General features: G+C 45.1%; 1 protein-coding gene across 1 annotated transcript in view; it reads left to right on the top strand.

Annotated features, from left to right (window-relative positions):
* LOC119437724 (G protein pathway suppressor 2) overlaps positions 1-19687 on the top strand; it is a 38816-nt gene that overhangs the window by 8319 nt on the left and 10810 nt on the right. The window contains exon 2 of the mRNA XM_037704700.2: positions 7199-7505. Within this exon, the coding sequence (XP_037560628.2) occupies positions 7203-7505 (303 nt within the window). The 5' untranslated portion in view covers positions 7199-7202. The remainder of the gene's footprint in view (positions 1-7198; positions 7506-19687) is intronic.

Genomic DNA, 19687 nt, shown 5'->3' with positions numbered 1-19687 from the left:
TTAATGAAATCGAATGCGAATGCTCAGGAAATTTCGGCCTGGAGTATAACCTCGATTACCAAATTATCCTATTATAAGAAAGCAATGAAAGAATGCGCATCACTTTCTTCCGAACGTAAGAAAGTTGAATAAAGAAAATTTCGGGGGCTTGATGTGAGAAATGGGCGGTATAGGGAACAGTTATATACGTATACTCGGATAATAGCGAGATGTCGATCGACAAAGAAAGAGTGATGCTTCACGCGTTACCTCCGAAACGGGTTCCTCTAAGTATTGGCTTAGCATTTTCAGGAAAAATCGATTAACAACACAGATTTGAGGCGGTCATTGCAGCGCCTTTTTTTTTCCTTGATAAACATAACCACACCCATTCCCAATTATTGGGCCGCAGACGAATATCATCGAAACTTTCAGACATCATGGTATCGTATCAAATACGACTCGATAACAAAGACTATTCGCATCATTATTCTAATCGTATGTTTGAAATTCCGATAATTAGCACAGCCTTATAGTTTAGGAAGCTACCGCGCCGGGCCATCTACGCAGCATATATAGCTTCCTGTATCTAGGAAATTTATAACGCTTCTTTCTTTTTTTTTTTCTTCTTTTTTCTGAGCTGGCGCATGAACACAATTCCAGCTTTGGTAAGAGAAAAGCTCGCAGGTCCTCAGGTTAATGTTTTACTCGAATGGCAGTATATTGCAATAGCGTTATCAGATACCATCATTCTGTGATTATTTATTGACATCCGCATTACTTCTCTTACCTCATGGTCATAATCAGTTGGTATCATGAACCACTGCTTTCTACCTGCTGCTGTCTGTGCAGCTGTCTACCTTATGCACGCGGATGACTCCTCTACGTCCTAGACCGATGACTTGTCCGCACGGTATCGTCAACACATAACACACAACATGAAGTAACATAACTTAGCACATGCTATTGTCCTTGGGGACAATACCATGAGGTATTTTTTTCTTTAGCTTCGAGCTTTGATTTTTATTTTCTTAACGCGCAGGGCAGCAGATTCAGAAAGTTCCGCCTCTAGAAAGTTGCATCATTTGAAGAGGCACACATTACATACTTTCACGAAAAATGTCAGTGTTCACTTAAGTAATTAACAAAGTTTCAGGAACTAACTTTCGAGTTCTTCACTTCGAGGCATATGTTGCAGTTACAGAATTGATGCTAGACACTAATCAAGTCGTCTCCGTTTAGCTGAAATCACCAGACTAACCACATTTGCGTCATATTCGTCCCCAAAATGTAGTACGAAGTATAGCATATTGGCGTCTCGGGATCCTCTCCTCAGTCACCTCTTTGAATAGAGAAATAGTGCTCGTTACACGGAGCGAGAGGGGAGAGGAAAACATGATTTATTGTTATAAGGCGTACATGATGTACAGTGGTGAGCACTGTTAGGGTGAACACCTCATTAGTATTCACGAGCCTACAGCAGTTGAGGTTTGGCATAAAATAAAGAAAACTAGTATTTATTTTATAGGGATCATGATTAGGCGTCGTATTCGGCACATTTCCCCCCTGAAGTATAGTAGGTATGTTGAAGTGATAACAACTTAAATACTAATAAGGTGTTCACCCTAACAGTGCTCACCACTGTACATGGCATAAAGTCATGCTGAATATGACGGTTCTTGTCAGACCACCGAGTGCAGGGACGAAATTACGAGGCGATGTCTTTTTTGATGCTTCCTTTTCGGCACTTCGTCAGAGCAACGCTCCACCCAGGTTATCAATCTCAATTCTATGCCACTCTTATCACCCACCATTCACGACAGGCTGATCCCATTGGTAACGCAGGTAGAGCACCGTTCTGACTACTGACGAAGCACGAACAGCGCAAAAAGGAATATCGTTGGAAAACAGCATCGCTATGAACTCGCGGCCGTACCGCTGTATATTATAGACAGACAGACAGCTTGATGTCCCATCATGTCTATCCTTACAAATCACCTTCTTTTTTTTTACCTTATTCGCGCAGTAAACCACACGAACTGAAACCCCATTAGACACTGCGGCATGTTTTGCGGTAGGATATCTTGTGCCTGCGACTAATGTCACGATGTCTGCTAGATGATTGCAGCGTCATTACCTCACGGCGTCAATTCCACAATACGTGCTATTAACCTAATAACTTATATTATAAATAAAGGTTTAATAATTATTTAAGTGAAAGTTTTTATTTATCGGGCCAAGTAATGCACGCCTGGTGTATACAACAGGTTGTTATGCAACCTGTAATGGCAGGCCGTTCTGCGTACACCCCCGATATAAAAAAAAAATTTTTTAGCGTTTAACGTCCCAAAACCGCTTAATGGGTTACGGGGGACGCCGTTAAGTATGGGGCTCCTGATTGATTTTGACCACATGTTGTTCTTTACCGTGCACCCAGAGCAGGGTACTATACCAGCGTTTTCAATGAGATTGGCATTCTTTGGGAAGTTCACGCACTTTCTAGGAACTATGTGCCTATCTATTCGTTTTGCCACCAACTTGGGTCAGTGGGTATAGTCCATGCAAGGTATAAAAACCGTATAATGGGTAAAGCATCGGGCCTCTGTGCTCAGAGAAGACAATACGAAACCAAACGTCGAATATACTTGGGTCAGGGAGTATGTGACGCTGGGTATTTGCCGCTCGGTATGTGCCGCCCGGGCTGCTTACATGCATCATGCACGATGCCTTTTGGCTGGGGCAATTATGTGTGTCGATACGTTGTTTAAATTCGAATTTCACGTCGACGTTCATCCTGAGATGGATCCTGCCGAAGTTTTTCCATTCAGTCTCCACTGGAATGCGGCCAATGCGACCGGAAATTGAACCACAGCAACGCCATAGCCATTGAGCCACCGTTACGGCTACACTCGAGATGTGGAGTCTCATTCCTGTAAGCCCCTCCGTGACCCCCCCCCCCCCCCTCCCCTTCCCACTCCTCTCGATAGCCTCGTACCGCCTGCTTGATTTTTCAGTCATCATTTGTGAACTTTTAGATCATGAGAAAATAAGCGCAGAGCATGAACGCAGTGTTGTATTTAAACTATCATAGGAGAGAGGCGGATACCGGTTATTCCTAAATTATTTCACAATATGTGGTTACAAAATCGCCGTCCGGCTTGCCCAGCATCGATTTACCAATTTGAGTAAACCAGCTTTGAAGACTACACGCTACCACTACCGCCTGGGCGAGAATTTATTAGATGAACGCCAGAGAGATCGGCTGAGCGAGTGTGCTCTGGCCTGCTACTCTGCAAATGAGAAAAAGGAAAGGATGCAAGAAGAGTGATGGAAGATGATGATCAGGACAGGAGGAAACGATGCATATATACAATAACTACGTAAAACAGTGATTTCCTTGAAGTCTCCCGTCCAGTCCGGTGCAAGTGAAATAGTCCAGAACATCCCTGGCAGCTGTTGCTACTGTGCAGTCACACACTGCGGACAAAGTAGTGCTTTCAGACAATGTTTGCCTGCTAAGCCAGCGTGTTCCACCGTGAAGCGTAGCGCGGGCAGTCGCAGAACAGGTGTTGGAGACACTTGGCAGAGTACACATCTCGGGCTGTCCATACGGTCGATAAGATGCTCCTTGCGCACACTCTGAATCTGTTACAGCTGTCACCACACACTATTCCTTTTACTGCGCTAAGCAGGGATGAGGTAATTAACCAGGCCGCCGTATCCGTGACTAAAGGAGTTCGCTACGTCAGATTTTTCAATACACTGGACCTGAAGTCATAAACAACGCGGGAGCAAAAAAAAAATATAAATTAAAAAAAGAAAGAAAAAAAATCAAAGCCACTTTCTTGAAGAAAGAAGGTTGAACGCGAAGCTTTCTCCCATGCAAACTGAATCAAATTCAGTCCAAAGCCAACGACCACGCAGCGAACCCAACAAATGCTGAGTGACCCGATTCGATGCATCTGTGATTTGATTGCTTATTTAGGATTGTATTTCTTGAACGTTGAAGTTGAATGAAGACACATTTCGTTAGTTGCATTGCCTTTATTTTTGCTCATGTATCCGTTGATTACGCGTACACACTCACACTTTCACGGACTGCATGCCGTTGCCTATACACAGGATCGGCCTTACGGGCACGATATCGCGCTCGCACTTGCGTTCGCGTATGGCAGCCTCTTCTGCCGTGCGCTGCATCCGCGGCCTAACCATGGAGACGGCCGGGAATGCATTGCCTGACGCGCGTACTGTAATGCAGATATATACAGTTCGTCTGGGTCGCGTGACTTGGCAGTTCCCATTATTCTTACCGGTACAACTGCGAATGTAAACTGTAGTGTTCTACGATACGTATGTCATGCGCCCTTGTTCTAATGTGTACGCAGATGCGCAGCCGTTGTTCTATTGTGTGCGCAGATGCGCAGATAGTTGGCTTTCTTGCAGTGCATTTTCGGCGCTCACGGACGAATCAGAGAGACATAGAAAGCTTCGCTTTAAAACAGGTCGGTGGGATGCGCTAGCGCACTGGTGTTCGCACTTGGTTGCGGTAATGTCAACGCTAAATGGTTCATCTTCCAATGCACGTCCACGTCCAAATTGTTAAACACATCTATTCCAGTCCAGGTGGTGGCTGTACAGCGGTGATACCTCTGCTTTAAAAGCTGTGGTTGGCGGGGCCGAACTAGGTGAAGGCGGTCCTTCGCATGAGCTCACCGGTGCTGAAAACGCAGAAGTGATCTAAGCTGCTGTGAGATAATGGGCGTGAGCATATCAGAGGTGTAGCACAGACCTCACGTGTTGTAAGGTCTGTACGAGGGTTGCATTGAGTGAGAATTTGAGATGGATGAGGTTCGATAAGGTGGGGACAAGGTATTAGGAGGTGGTCAAAGAGATGCAATGGCCGAGGTGCCATGGAATGCGTGACGGAGAGATGGAGGCATACAACAAAATTTTCTAATAACAATTTATGTCTACCCCACCCTGGACAGCGTTCACCCTACTTCGTCTTCAACTGCGTTAACCTCAATAGTTTTAACTCGAAAGCCACCCCTCCAAAACATTCAAAATTCAATGCGCCGAGGATGTCAATGAATCACTGGTATCGAAGATCAGAAGTCACACCGTCGAGCATCGACATGCGACATGATATTCTTTGTTAGTGGTGTGGTGACGTTGTGAATGATTGCGCCGACAGAACCACAAAATCTGCTCATAACAGCGACAGGTGTGTTTTGATTCTGATTTTGATATAGCGGCTGCACTTAATTTCACGGTACGTGAGTTTACATTGGTCATCGGTGAAAAAACAGCGCGAAATAAACACAGACACGGAAGGAGCACAGGGCAAGCGTGTTCTGCTTATAGACTAATATACCTTTGAAAATGTGATGGTGGGGAGGGGAAATTATCATGCACTTCCAACCGCACATGCATCAAGTGATTAAAAAGTGAAGTCGTACGAATGAAACTAAAATATGCTATCAGATTAGTGACGGAAATACGTAAACACTTTGTCAGTAAGAGTGATGAAAGGAGCGTCAAAAATCTCTGGTGCTATGTGGTCTCTTTACCTGTGCAGAACCCATGTGTCTTGAAAAAACAGGATAGCAGCCAGATTTTGCGCCGTGAATAGCCAGATTGCTACCGCTTCTTGGCATCACGTTATTGGCGTGCTTGCGGAGGCGGTCGTTAAGGCAACGTGCCAATTGTCCTAAATACGATCGGCCGCACGAGGTTTGGATCTCGTACAGGGCCTCGCTTTTGCACGGAACATAGCTGGTGGGGCGCATCTCGACGCAGCACCTGTAGGCGGGTTCGCTGGCATTCACGTTTTTCCAAAGAGAGCTACACAACGACTACACAACGCACACCCCCGCACGACCCATGGCTTTCCTAACACGATGAAAAGCACGGTACATAATCGATTACCAACACCTTGTATTTGTCAAGGTCTGGCCGGACGTGGTCCTTAGAGTTCGGGATCTCACGCAAGTGAACACCAGTAAATACAGACAACAGGGATTCAGGATAACCGCTCTTCTGCAGTCGCTGTACGTGAGTATCGTAGCTTCGGGCCAATTGGTGAAGGCAGGAGCGGGCCTTCACCAACCAAACTCGAACGGCCTCTGGCGATGACTCTTTTCACGAGCTTCCTCCCTGCGCTGTGTTTTCGCGGCTTAGTTTGCGTTGATGCGAGCGGCGGGACAAAGGTCCTTTCGCTCGCAGCTGCGGCCGCGCTTACTCACTCCAGCGTTCTGACAGCGAGTTCCCGCGGTCATCGAGTGAGATGCCTTCATGTTTGCTTGTGCGCGCGTGACACTACGCTTGGTAATTTAGTTAGTATGCCTATGTTTACAACGTTATACGGCCGATAAATCTACTATCCTTACTTTGTGTAGCTGTCTAATAATTTGCTATCGCAATCGATGCTTCGCCTGCGAAACTGCGACATTGTTTATTAAGATGCCACCTATTCGCAATTCAGAGAAACAAATACTTCGAAATTTCATTCCAGAAATTAGGCATTGCTATAAACACTGAAAACATTCTCTCCTGTGGGGCATTTACATTGAGTTTTAGCCACAGCAACGTATGCAGGGCCGTATGCGAGTTTCTCGGTGACACAAGGAGAATACCTAGTTAAATTACTGATTTATTATTAGAATTAAGAGAATTCCAATTAAATTTTAGAAAAAAAAATTTCTAAAATCAGTTTGTTTCATTGGATAAGTTTACCTGTTCCCTCACGATCCTTTTTCCTCAAGGTCCCCCACCCGTTTAATCACCGTCTTCTTGGTCAATCCCCCGTAGTTGGTATGCGTCATGATTTATGAAACAAGCAAGCAAGCAAGTTTATACCGTCTGGCACTTTAAAGTGGGATGCAAATGTAATGTAAGTCACTGCTGCAGTGTATCATCATAAAACGGGACTGCATGCTTGCAAACAGGACATTCAACTCCGTTGTGATGTTATGCCGCGTGGCAACCCAAGCGAGAAAAAAAAAATGTAATGTCAGTGCCACTGCGACTTGGCAGCTCGCAGTTGCACTGACATCATCGGTAATTTTTGTGTGCTGAAGAAGAGGTTTAAGTTGTGGTCTGTCGCGTCAGCTTGTCGACCGCACACGCAACACAGGCGAAGCACCGTCGCGGCGTAAGTGCCTGTCCGTGTTCAGGTCGTTGACGCTGCTGTGACGCGACCGCGCGATCATCTTTCCAGCTCGATGGAACATCCTAAGATGAGCAAGGCCATGTGGGCATCCCTCAAGAATCACATAATGCGCCAACGCGAGCTGAAGAAGCAGGAACAGGAGGCCGAAGCGGCCACGGAGCGGGAGCAACGTGAGCGGGAGCAGAAGCGCAACCAGGACGCGATGACGCTGAAGGAGGTCCGCGAAGAGCTAGAGCGGTCAGAGAAGAAGCTGGCCGCTCTCAAGGAGGAGAAGCACCGGCTCTTCATGCAGCTCAAGAAGGTGCTGCAAGAAGAGAACAGCCGGAAACGGGCTCATGTCGAAGAGGCCAACAAGGTATTGCAGACTGCAATATATTCGGTTGCACTATGACCATTCAAATCCTTTGCAGTTTGGCCAAGCCAGCGCACGGATCTAAAATTGAGTCTTCTATTTGTACAGCGCTGCTCTAGATGCACGAGGGCTGTGCCCGAGTCACGCAAGATTAAATTATCAGTAGGGGCTTCAGGCTTTGAGCCTCCCGTTGTATTCATACCCCTTATCGCAGAAAAGATAGAAAGGAGAACATTAATCTACTCTTACACCGTGTACTACACGGCCGCGAGTGCTGCCTTAAAATACTCAATGTACACTATTTACAACGCATTAAGTACACTTATGGGGCAGAAACTTGGTGGTTAACAAAGAAGCTGGAGAACAAGTTAAGGACCGCGCAAAGAGCGACAGAAGGAAAATGTTAAGCTTAACTTTAAGAGACCGAGAGCGGTGTGGATCAGAGAGCAAACGAGTATAGCCTATATTCTAGCTGACATTAAGATAAATAAATGAGCTGGGCAGGCTATGTAATGCGTAGGGTAGATAACCTGTGGACCACTAGAGTTACAGAATGGGTGCCAAGAGAAAGGAAAAGCAGTCGAGGGTGGCAGAAAACTTGATGTGGTGATAATTTGCAGGCCCAAGATGGAATCAGCTAGCGCAAGACAGGGGTAATTGGAGATCGCAGGTAGAGGCCTTCGTCATAAAGTGGACATAAATATAGGCTGATGATGATGAAGCACACTTTACTAGGTTGAGAGAGGAGAGCACAGTTATGAATACATTACAGTAAGGTGTCGTGTACTTTCTCTAAACAATTTCTGCACTTTGAAAACTACTCAGCAGACGCCTTAACGGTATGTTTCATCTTACACAAGTTGCATGTCAGCTTTATTATTGGTGTACTGTCCGAGGTCAAATATGAGGAAGAGTAACGCTTAGGAAAACAAAGTAAATTAGGTTTTACCTCCGGAAGCTAAGCACTTCAAGAGACGCCGTTATGTGGGGTTACACAATTATTTTCAGCCCTTGAAATTCTTCAACATCTCTGAATATTATAGTGGGCATTATAACTTCTTAGTTTCGTTTCCCTCCTCATGGAAACGTGGCGCCCACGAATGGGAGCCGAAAACTAGACTTTGTGCACAAAACAGAAGCGAACTCGCCACATTGACCACGCTACTATAGACGGTTTCAGTGTTTACAAACAAACCTCGCTTGCCGCTGATTGGTTGCCCCATCGGAACTTCCGGCCGGAGAGCTAGACGCACTTCCGCCTTTGTTGTTTGAAGGCATGCGCGACGTGAGGCCGGCGTGTCGATGTTTGCACTGCTTGGTGGAATCTGTGATGAGCTGTTTCTACATCGTGAATATTGTCGAGATGAGGAGCGACTACTTTAAGGCGCTTAGCACCGAAGCAAAAGATCGGTATCGCCAAAAGCTGATGCTTAGAGGCAGAGAGCTGCCCGATCCGCTGGACGATGATGTCGTGCGATTTTCGTTTTCGCCGGACTCCAAACACCTTCCCTCAGTTACAACCCCGGAGCAACAAGCGGAGCATCTTAGTGAGGACATGCAATGAACGCAGACTGTTGTCTTCAAGGCAGGTAATGGGACTGCCGAAAACTAGAAAAACTTTAATGGCACTTTTTTCTTCGTTCTGGGGTTTTACGTACGTGCCGAAACCAGTTCTGGTTATGAGGCTCGCCGTAGTGGAGGGTTCTGGATTAATGTTGACCACCTGGGGTTCTTTAACGTGCCCTACAACACACGCACACGGGCGTTTTTGCATTTCGCAATGGCACTTTTATTGTTGCAAGATGGAGGATGAAGTGGTAAGCTGTGCATGTGTACATGCACATGTTTTCTTCGTCATATGCCTTGTTTCTGCTTTTCAATATGCATTCACAAATAACTGTACATTCTCAAAAGTCGTTTAGTGCAAGAAGCCTAGGTCGACTGAAATGGGACTAACTTAAATGTTCACTAATTTACCACACTTCTAACAAAATGAAACCTGTAGTGTTGGGCACGATATTGCAATTCATAAATGGCCTCCAATAATTCGTAAATGCTTTTAGAATGTGGTCGAAACTTCCTACGTGCATGCACGGAAATCGCTAACTTTTCTGCGATTCTTCTCTGCGATACCGATACGAATGCTCACATGCCGCCGCGATGGATCAGCGGTTACGGTGCCCGGTTGCTGACCCGAAAGACGCCGTTTGGGTCCCGGCTGTCGCATTTCGATCGAGGCAAAATGCTAGAGGTCCGCGTACTGTGCGATGCCAGTGCACGTTAAAGAACCACAGGTGGTCGAAATTATCCGGAGCCCTCCACTGCAGCGTCCGTCATAGCCTGAGTCGCTTTGGGACGTTCAACATGATAAACCAGTGCGCACATGTACCTAGGTAGTAAAGCTGCAGAAGTGCACTTGTGCCCCAGATACGAAACACATTAAAATAAAACGGCGGCAGCATGGCACCCGCTAAGCAATAATTTTACCTCATGTTCGTAGCATGGCGATCCACGCCGAGGCAAGAAACTGGACGAGCAGGCAAACTCGAGGCGAGAGTCGAGCTGCTCTCGCGTGATTTACACGACATACGGCCAGAACAATCGTGCAGTAGTACTTTTATTACTCAGCATTATAGCAGTCCGGCTACTCCACGTAGTAACGTACCTTGGATGAAGTGAGCAGAGCAAATCTGGGAGCTCTTGGTAGGCTCCCAGATTTGAAAAACACCGTTGAGGAGTAAACGTAAGGAAAACAGTCGATGCTCCATAAGCTACTCGCCGTCACGCAACACACTGAGTGCCACAAGTCGCACTTATATCGATATACCCGAAAAATATCACAGAATATGCGCAAGAAGAGCGCGCGAGCGAACAAATACCAGCAAAAACGAGCCAAAGGAACGGCTACCGGAAGTTTCCTAGGGGCGCCGGATGCCGGCGCACAGCGTTGCCAGAGCACGGTGGCGCTGGATGAAACCGTCTATATATCGGCTGTGTTCGTGTGGCGTGCTTGCTTACCTTCATCACACAACAAAGGTGAAAATCCACATTAGTTTGCCACCCGGTTATACGTTCTAATTTAGAAAATTAACAGACCCCAAGCGGCGCAAGATACCACAGCATCGAAGCGTACTCACGGGCATATAATGAGCATAATTCTTTAGTGTTTGTGCGTGTATGCTTGTGTGTTGATGTGTGCGCCTCTATAAGCCAATATAACTCTGCAAATACCTCTTGAACTAAGTTAAATTTGTTCTTAATTGCTTACGAATGAATTGCATGAACGCTATTCATTCTATATCGTATATATAAATTTACAAATAAGCATTCTTTCAGTGTTATTCTTAATAAGTGTTCTGACATTTCGCATTATCGCAGCAGTAATTTTCGTTATCTATCTCTAATGGTTTAAACTATATATGTGCTTATTCATAACATCTACAAGCATCTGGCTAGTACAGAAGAAGGCAGAAAAAAGTCTAAGCTTACTCAACTGTATACACAGTCAGCACATTATGCATGGCAAATAATTTTAGAAAAAATACTCTGCAACCGTCTGTTCTTTTTTCGACATTTTTTTATTGCGCTAGCAATTATATGGACCTTCCAAGCGCATTTCTGCCGTTGCCGTGATGTTCCGTATAAAATCCAAACACGATAACATCGTCGCCACGCGCACGTACGCTGTATGAGCGAGTGAAAGCTTGCGTGGGTCAGCCGACGCTCGCGGCTCAATCTCGCACGCGCGAGGGAGGACGGCGGGGGTGGAAGCGCGCCGTCTTCTGTCACGCGCGAGGCACGAGGGGAGGGGCTTACTTTTGAGTCCCTCGAAATATGGAAAAGAACCTAAATGAAAATGAGGGTAGCCCGCACCACCAAAGTATCGCAGGCTCAAGCCAATCAAAACAAAATGAATAGGGGTATAATCCAAAGAAGAATTTAGTGGAAAGCCAATGATAAAAAAAAGAAAAAATTCCGAGGGTGAGCCGACCCCCCCCCCCCCCCAAAAAAAAAAAAAACGGAAAAGACATTTGCGCATGTCCTGTCTGTAAGTGGGAAGCTATGCGTCCTGCAGTGGCCTCGCATGGCACGTCTCGGCTTTTTATTTTGGCATACATGCACGCATTACAGTTAGAAAGAAAACAATGGAATAAAAAAGAAGCAAAGAGAACAGAGGTAGAAGAGAAAGAAAGATAAGAAATAGAGGGAAAAAAACTGCCAACAGGAACAGTCCAAGTAACACGGTTAACGTCCATGACGAAGGCTTCCATGAGGCGCCATCATTACTGCCAGTCAGGACCCCTGGCACCCAGCTGGACCCATTGGCTCCGTTGACGAATGGCCTGTAAAACTAGACCAGGGGTGAACTTGCGACTCAGAGAAGTGATAAATAGCGAAAATGAGTTGGGAGGAGATAATGGAGATGAGTGGGTATGTCAGACATTCCGTCCAGACTGTTCCAGGAGCCAAGCTCCACCTTTGTCGGCATAACAAAGGACAGCACGGAACGAAAGCTGAGAATGAATGAAAGGGAAAAAAAAATTAGAGCACTCGCTTGGACAGGGTCTAATTATGAAGTGGCTGGGAAAGTAAATTAGGCTATAAGGTGGTAAAGTTGAATGAGTAGTGCTCTATTCCGCTTGTCAATAAGTAAAACTTGATAATGATTAGGTGTTATTATAGTTTGAGGATTGTCCTTTAATAAACGGGCGAGATGATCAGTGAGAGGACAGTCATTGAAATAATGCTGTACATTTGTGCATGGCATCCCACACGCACAATTGCTGTTAGGGGAAGGTTAAATCGGAAATAATAAAGGCATCCTAGCATGTGCAGTGATGAAATGTGCGAGTGGTTCTTTAGGTGGAAAAAAGATAGGTATATTATTGATGCTGGGGATCCACCGAAAGAGTTCAGTGTCCGTGTTGTTATCACGCGTCCACGCCACGTTCCACTGCGCTAGGATGAGGTGCCTATTTGTGTTTTGATCGTAGTTGGAGAGGCGAGAACGAACCGGCACAGACCATGCGATGCGGCAGAATTCGCAAAGTGATCAGCCATTTCGTTGCCTTCGACTCCGCAATGCGCAGGGACATGATAAAGAGCCACATGACGTAAAGTACAGATTGATAAGAGTAGTTGCTTGACCTGAAATACATATGGATTAGTGGTAGTAAGAGAGGATATCGCAGTCAATAGTGATAGACAATCAGAATATATATTGACCAGGGTATTGTTTGACAAAGTTCGGATGTAGGCAAGAGCATCTAATAATGCAATTGTTTCAGTTAAATAGGAACTTGTGGTGCCAATGATTATATATCTGCCTACTTTCACGATTTGTCCGTGAGCGATGAAGAGTAGAAATGCCGAACCAGAGGAAAGTGGTGTGTAAGATCCATGCGTGTAGAGGTGGCAAACTGAGAGTGAGGTTACTGTGGGGACCTGATGAAGGTGGAGGCGGTGAAAAATGAAGTGTTGTTAAAGGCTGGGGTGAATTTCCCAGGGATTAATAGGGAACTGAATTTGCAGCAGGTTATAAATAGTAGGACCATAAAAGGTAACGGCTTTAAGTGTAAATAATAAAAGTTGGGCATTTAAATGGTGTAATTCTATTGGGAGCGGTAGGGTATTTGCAAGAACCGGAAGAGATTGTTTGCGTTGTGCGAAACGCACCGGTGATTGTTAATGGCAGGGTACGCTGAATGGATGTACTCCGGCTGCTGCTGCTTACGGCGCCGCCGCGCTGGCCGCCGTATCTTCAAAGCGATCTGCGATGTGGACAAGGTGCGCCGAGCGCCAGTAACTTCGTATGGGCTGTGCTTTCAACGTTTAGTTCGCGTTGAAACGAGAGACAGCACGAAGGTGAATTTGCACGCTGCTGCCACCGCGCTTCTTCACTCCAGCGTTTTGACAGCGAGTTTTCGCAGTCATCGAGCGAGATGTGTTCATGTTTACTTGTGCGTGCGTGACACCATGCTTGTTAATTTAGTTAGTAAGCGAATGCTTCCAAGTTTGTACGGCCCATAAAACTAATATCCTTGCTTCGTATAGCTGTGTACTAATTTAGCATCGCAATCGATGCTTCGCCTTTCGGGCGAAACTGCGACTCTTTTTTTCGGTCCGTTAGCCCAAAGCCACGCTCTAAGAATAAGTTAGGTGATGATACGGCGGCTGGCGCAGTGTCCAGATACTGTTCGCCGCGTACGCTGTTTCCGTTTCCCGGCGACAGGTGTCACTAATAGTCGGAGGCTTACTTAGAAAAAAGAAAATTCCCGTTGGTTGGCGTGAAAGCAAGATGAATCTCATCTGCAAAGGCAAAGGAGATAAGGATAAGACGAGCTCGTACAGGCCAGTTACAGTAACGTCGGTGATATAAAGAATGGCAATGCAAGCCATAAAATTAGAACTGTCGAAGTGGGTTGAGAAACACGATGTATTGGGGGAACTACAGAATGGGTTCAGGCCAGGCAGACGCTTAGAGGATATGTTTGTACTCAGTGCATAGAGATTTCAGTAGCTCAGAAAAGACCTTTATGGATAGCATTTCTAGATAATAAAGGAGCTTATGACAACGTAGACCGGGAATCGTTGTGGGATATTCTTCAATACGAACGCATAGATGACGATTTCGTGGAGCTGCTGAGGGGGATATATAGAGACAACCAAGTACAAGTGGTATGGGAAGGTCGCAAAGGAAATGAAATGGTGGGAATTCACCAAGGATTGAAGCAAGGATGCCCTCTGTCACCATTGTTGTTCACGCTTAACGTCAAGGGTATAGAAAGACGACTGGAAAACAGCGAATTAGGTTTTGATTTATCCTACATGCGTAATGGACAAATGGTGCAACAGAAGGTCCCTTGATGTACGCAGACGACATTGTGCTACTAGCGGACTATAAAAAAGATTTACAGATACTTGCGAATATCTGTGGGAATGCAGCGACAAATCTGCATCTTAAGTTTAGCACAGAGAAATCAGGAATTATGATCTTTAATGAAGAGACGAGTAACTTAGTGGTGTCAATTCAACAGCAAGTAATACCCATAGTGAAGCAATATCAGTACCTCGGCGTACTGATATTGCTGATAACTACTCAAGCAATTACCAAGATAATCTGAAAATAAAGGGGAAGCGGAATGCAGCAATAATGAGACACAGAGCACTGTGGGGTCACAATAAGTATGAGCTGGTGCGTGGAATCTGGAAAGGAGTAATGGTGCCAGCGCTAACATTCGCAAATGCCGTTATATGCTTAAAATCGGATATCTTGTCGGGTTTGGAAGTTAACCAAAGATCAGTAGGCCAGTTGGCTTTGGGAGCCCCCGGTAATACCACAAATGAGGCAGTGCAGGGTGACATGGATTGGAAGAGCTATGAATTGCGGCTAGTTGGTGTGCATTCATTTTTTCTTGCGCTAAGTATAGCAAGACGCCACAGGGATGAAACGGACACTGGAAATGAAGCGGACACGAAGTGACACACAATGCCTTGCTCCCGTGTGTCACTTCGTGTCCGCTTCATTTCCAGTGTCCGTTTCATCCCTGTGGCGTCTTGCTATACTTAGCGCAAGAAAAAATGAAGACATGGATTGGGCATCTTTCGAAGTCAGAGAAGCGCAGAGCAAAATTAGTTTTGAAGAAAGGCTCAGGAACAGGGATGAAAATGAATGGGCGGCTAAAGTGCACAAGTATGGGATGGTATGATAAAACTTTATTACGGCCCCTCGTAACGCGCGTCAGCACGTAGCGGGCCGCTCCCACGTCGGTACAGAAAGGCCGAGCCTCTCTGCATGAAAAGCGGGGACACAGAATGGAGGAAGAGGTCAAGGAAGTTGGCAACCAAGTACAGGATAACCGGAACTGTAAATAGAAAACCAGGAGTCATCAGAAAGAAAGTGAGAGAAATAGAGACCGTGAATTGGATGCAAAGAATGGAAACAAAAAGGACAATGAGATTTACAAGAATGAGAAGAAAGAAATTAGAAGGGAAAATCTGTACGATAACAAAGGGCAGTGCCTTGCTATTTTAGGTTCGAGCCGGTTGCCTAAGGACCAAAACATACCGGAACAAATATTCGGAACTAGATGAGGCATGCATATGCTGCAGTAAAGATCCAGAGACCACTCAGCACATCCTAATGGAATGCGACGGGATCCACCCAGCGAGAACCGTAGGTAACGTGCAACTCCCAGAAGCGCTTGGGTTTAAAGTGGAAGGAAACATCTCAACAGATGAGCCGTAGAGATAAGCAAGAGACGATTAGAGTACTGGTGGAAAAAAAGCAGGGAAAATATGGATACGACCTGATCTCTTAAAATCATTCGTAGCGGTACAAGGTAAACTTCTGAAAAAGAAAAATAATGAGAGGTATACAAAAATGCTAGATAAAGAACATGTACAGTAGACCTGAATAAATCAAGCAGGCTAGGTGACTATTTGTCGCCGCCCCGTTTTAAAGGGGATGCCAATAAATCATCATCATCATCATCATCATCATCATCATCATCATCATCATCATTACTGATTCCCGCTATGCAGGTTATCGATGTTGAGCTTTGCTCGTTTGTCGCGCTCGATATCGGGGATTGAAGAAAAGTATGCACATGGATGAATACACCGGGACTCTGCAGAGTAACCCGACCGATTATCTAAGTGGATGTGCAGCTGATTTCTCACCGGCGTTTTTGTAATAGCTCCGATAGCACGTTGAAGCCTGTATATCGATTGTATTTTCTAGTTGCTCCCGCCAATGTCTCAGGCAAATTAAAGCAAAGGAAAAATAAACTTCCTCAAAGCATTTTGAAGCATTTTGAATCATTGCATCTCGAAGCTTACACATGTGCTTGGTTACGAACTTCGCTCGACACACGACCCCTGCGCAGTCTTCCGCTTAGTGTAGAGGCAATGGTGGCTCTACTTTGTGCCAGAACAGCAAGCCGTGTGCATGCAGTACAGCTTGATGAAGTGCATGTCACATGGTTAAATCCAGCGCAGCTCCTAAAGCATTTATATTTTGTGCTCATGTTGCCCATGAATGTGCATAATTTTTCTATACAACTCTGTCATTTCGAGAGAATAGGCTCTCTTATACTAGAAAAAAAAAAACACGCCCAACTATAAGTATGTCTGGTGGTTTGTGCAGTGCTCTTATACTTGCCGTATATAATGTTAAGAATGGTATGCTGAAAGGCGGGCTGAACATATACTTTATTCTGTCACAAAACTACACATTACATGGCTCAAACTGTTTAAAATTGCATTCACAAGGAATATAACAAAAATTAATATATTCTGTAAACTTGGCAACAAAATTCAGGATTAACAAAGTTTTGCTAGCTTTTCTTTCTCGCTCTCTTGAGCTTGTTTCTTCAAGTTCATGGTTCCGGCCTTATCGGTGCAGCCTCATTCTCATTGTTCAGAAATAGTGCAGAATTTGTGAAATGACCTCTTCTTTGTGCTGAGGACATGGAAAAGTCACGCTCTTTGTGCCAAGCACATATTTCACCGTTTCCGAGTATACAGACTGACTGTCTGTATGTTTTGCAAGGTACTCCTCAGCTGCTCTCAACACCTCAACGAGCTTCACGTTGGGGTGTAACAGTCCACCTCTGCTCTTTGTGTTCGCCAGGGATGCTTCATCAGAGCTGTTTTCCGGAATGGTCAAAGCAGATCGGACACAATGCAATATTACACGGCGCACGTGGTCAGAAGTCTGTAAAACTCTACCGGCTCTCGGAATCGCCCATCGCCACTTTTCTAAACATCCAGGTTCATGCGGAGCCTTCAAAAGCGACACACGCTCCCTATACAAGTCCGATACCGCGACTGTCAATTTATTACATAACATTTTGCCCATTTTGAAGCACAGCAAGCCCGAGCGCAGCTAACTGGCACTTGGCGTCACATGTCGCGGCGTGGTATACAGTTGAATGAATCCCAGCAGAGTTACGAATCAGCCTAATAATGCATTCACAGGAATCACAGGTACAACACAACACGTTTAGAGAACACGGACAAGCCGTCCCACACACACGCTAGTTTCAGCAAGTACACTTTAGCACGCATGTGGCGTGCATTCACCCCGCGCGCGTCGTGCAAATTTCCGAATGCATGCCGCGCGGGCAGCGCCGGCCCCTGGGCTCTTAGAAACTGTATAGGCTCCCTAGCCCGTTTACCTTTTTTCTTTTTAGCCCCACCATATTATATGTATAGGCTCCCTTTAGAAAGCCAGAGTTGAGCCAAGGTACGCCATATTGGATTCCGAAGTTGTGCGGGAAAGCCACTCGCCGTACGCGTAGGAGCCGTGCTCGCGCGGCACTGCCAGTAGCAGTTTTTTTTTTTTTTTTTTTTTTGCTTTGCTTTCTTTCTGTTCTTTATCTTGTTGCGAGTAAAACTCGACTGCTAACCTCACGTTTACGAGGCTGGTATTTACGCTTACGTGCCTTAGTATGCAATCATTGCTTAAAATACAGCGTGTGACGCATACACACTGGTGCTATAATTCTTATAGTAGCCCTTTCCATCTTCACACTTTCGGATCGCGATCGAGCCAGATCGGGATAAAATTTCTCAGTCGCGATTGCGGCCGTTGCGTTAACTGAGGAAGGAAGCCAATCGCAGTCGAGAATTTTCACCCATATCGGCCTCGATAGCGATCGAAAGTGGCCGTGTGACACCAACATTAGGCGTGCATGCATGCGGTCACAGCCCGCGACAGCTGAAAATATGAATGCGCGATTCAACAGCGCTGTTGCGTCCAACATTTCTTGTGTTGAAGGTATGAAAGCTGAACTCAAGTGAATGACGCGAGCAATTGCATGCACTCTTAAAATATTTGCATTGCGCTGCACCACAATGTTCATTCTAATGACTACAGTATAGCTTCCTTGTCGCGTTTTACAAGTCACGGACAAATTTGTGTGTTATGGGTCTCATCTAGCCGACAAACGCGCTAAGGCTGCATGCATTACATATTTATTGTACGTGTAAATTTATTTTGGGTACACTAAATTGTGCAACTTCCGCAGTGCCGTGGTTAGACTGAAAAAGAAGCCGCGCTTTTATTCCTTGCTTGTTGAACACACTACAATCTTGATACAATTTTGACAGGAGCATGCGAATAGCAGGTTTACTGAAGCGATGCCATAGCCATTTGCCAAGGATAAGTTAAACGTCACAGTACAGGTGGTTTCTAAGAATATTTACACACATGCTAAGATTCCGGCTGACAACGCGGATTAGAATGGAGACCAGTGTTTGTTAGTGCTATATGCCGCTATTAGAAATTGCCAATGAGCCAGACAATAAGGTACATTTTATTGCAATTTCTGGTTCCCAACACAGCGCCGTGAACTAAACATTCTGATTGTAACTACATCACATTTACAAACGCAAGTTGTACCCGTAGCTCCCACGCCTTGAACATATCACCTATCTTTGCCCGTACTAACACATTCAAACAGTTTTTTCCCACGTACAATTGAGCTATGGAATTCTCTCCCCGGCAACATTCGTTCACTATCACTAAAAGATTTTATAGCTACCACCACTAAGCACATCGCTAACATGTAAAGCGCTTTCTTTTTTCATTTTTTTTGTGTATGTGTATGTTTTTTATTGTGTAAGAATGCATAATGTTCCCACTCCTGCTATAGCCCTATATTAGGCTGCAGTATAAATAAATAAATAAATAAATAAATAAATAAATAAATAAATAAATAAATAAATAAATAAATAAATAAATAAATAAATAAATAAATAAATAAATAAAGCACACTAACGAATTGTAGCCCTCGAAAGCCAACAAACAGTTGACAAGCAATAAAGCGACAACCATCCCTATCACGATGAGAAGTGAACGAGGCCGGCAAAACGGCAACACTTGATAATACAACGTTACTAATTGTTACCGTTACCCTGTAATTATTTTAATAAACTTCCAGTTCGCGCTCGTAAACAAAGCAATTTTCACACTTCCCCCGAAAGTGAAAATGGTACAAGCGCAAAAACAAACACTTGTCCTAGACACGCGCACAGATACAGGTGTAATATCTACGAATACAAGAACGACATTCATATGGAGCGAAGGGAAGTGACATCACATATTCTAGGTCTTTTCGGAGTCTGCCTGTCATGGCCCATAGCCAGCAGCCATTGGAGTCGGCGGCGTATAGCAGATT

Source organism: Dermacentor silvarum, chromosome 1 (assembly GCF_013339745.2).
Source record: "Dermacentor silvarum isolate Dsil-2018 chromosome 1, BIME_Dsil_1.4, whole genome shotgun sequence".
Taxonomy (NCBI): domain Eukaryota; kingdom Metazoa; phylum Arthropoda; class Arachnida; order Ixodida; family Ixodidae; genus Dermacentor; species Dermacentor silvarum.
This window is presented reverse-complemented; position numbering and strand designations above follow the sequence as displayed.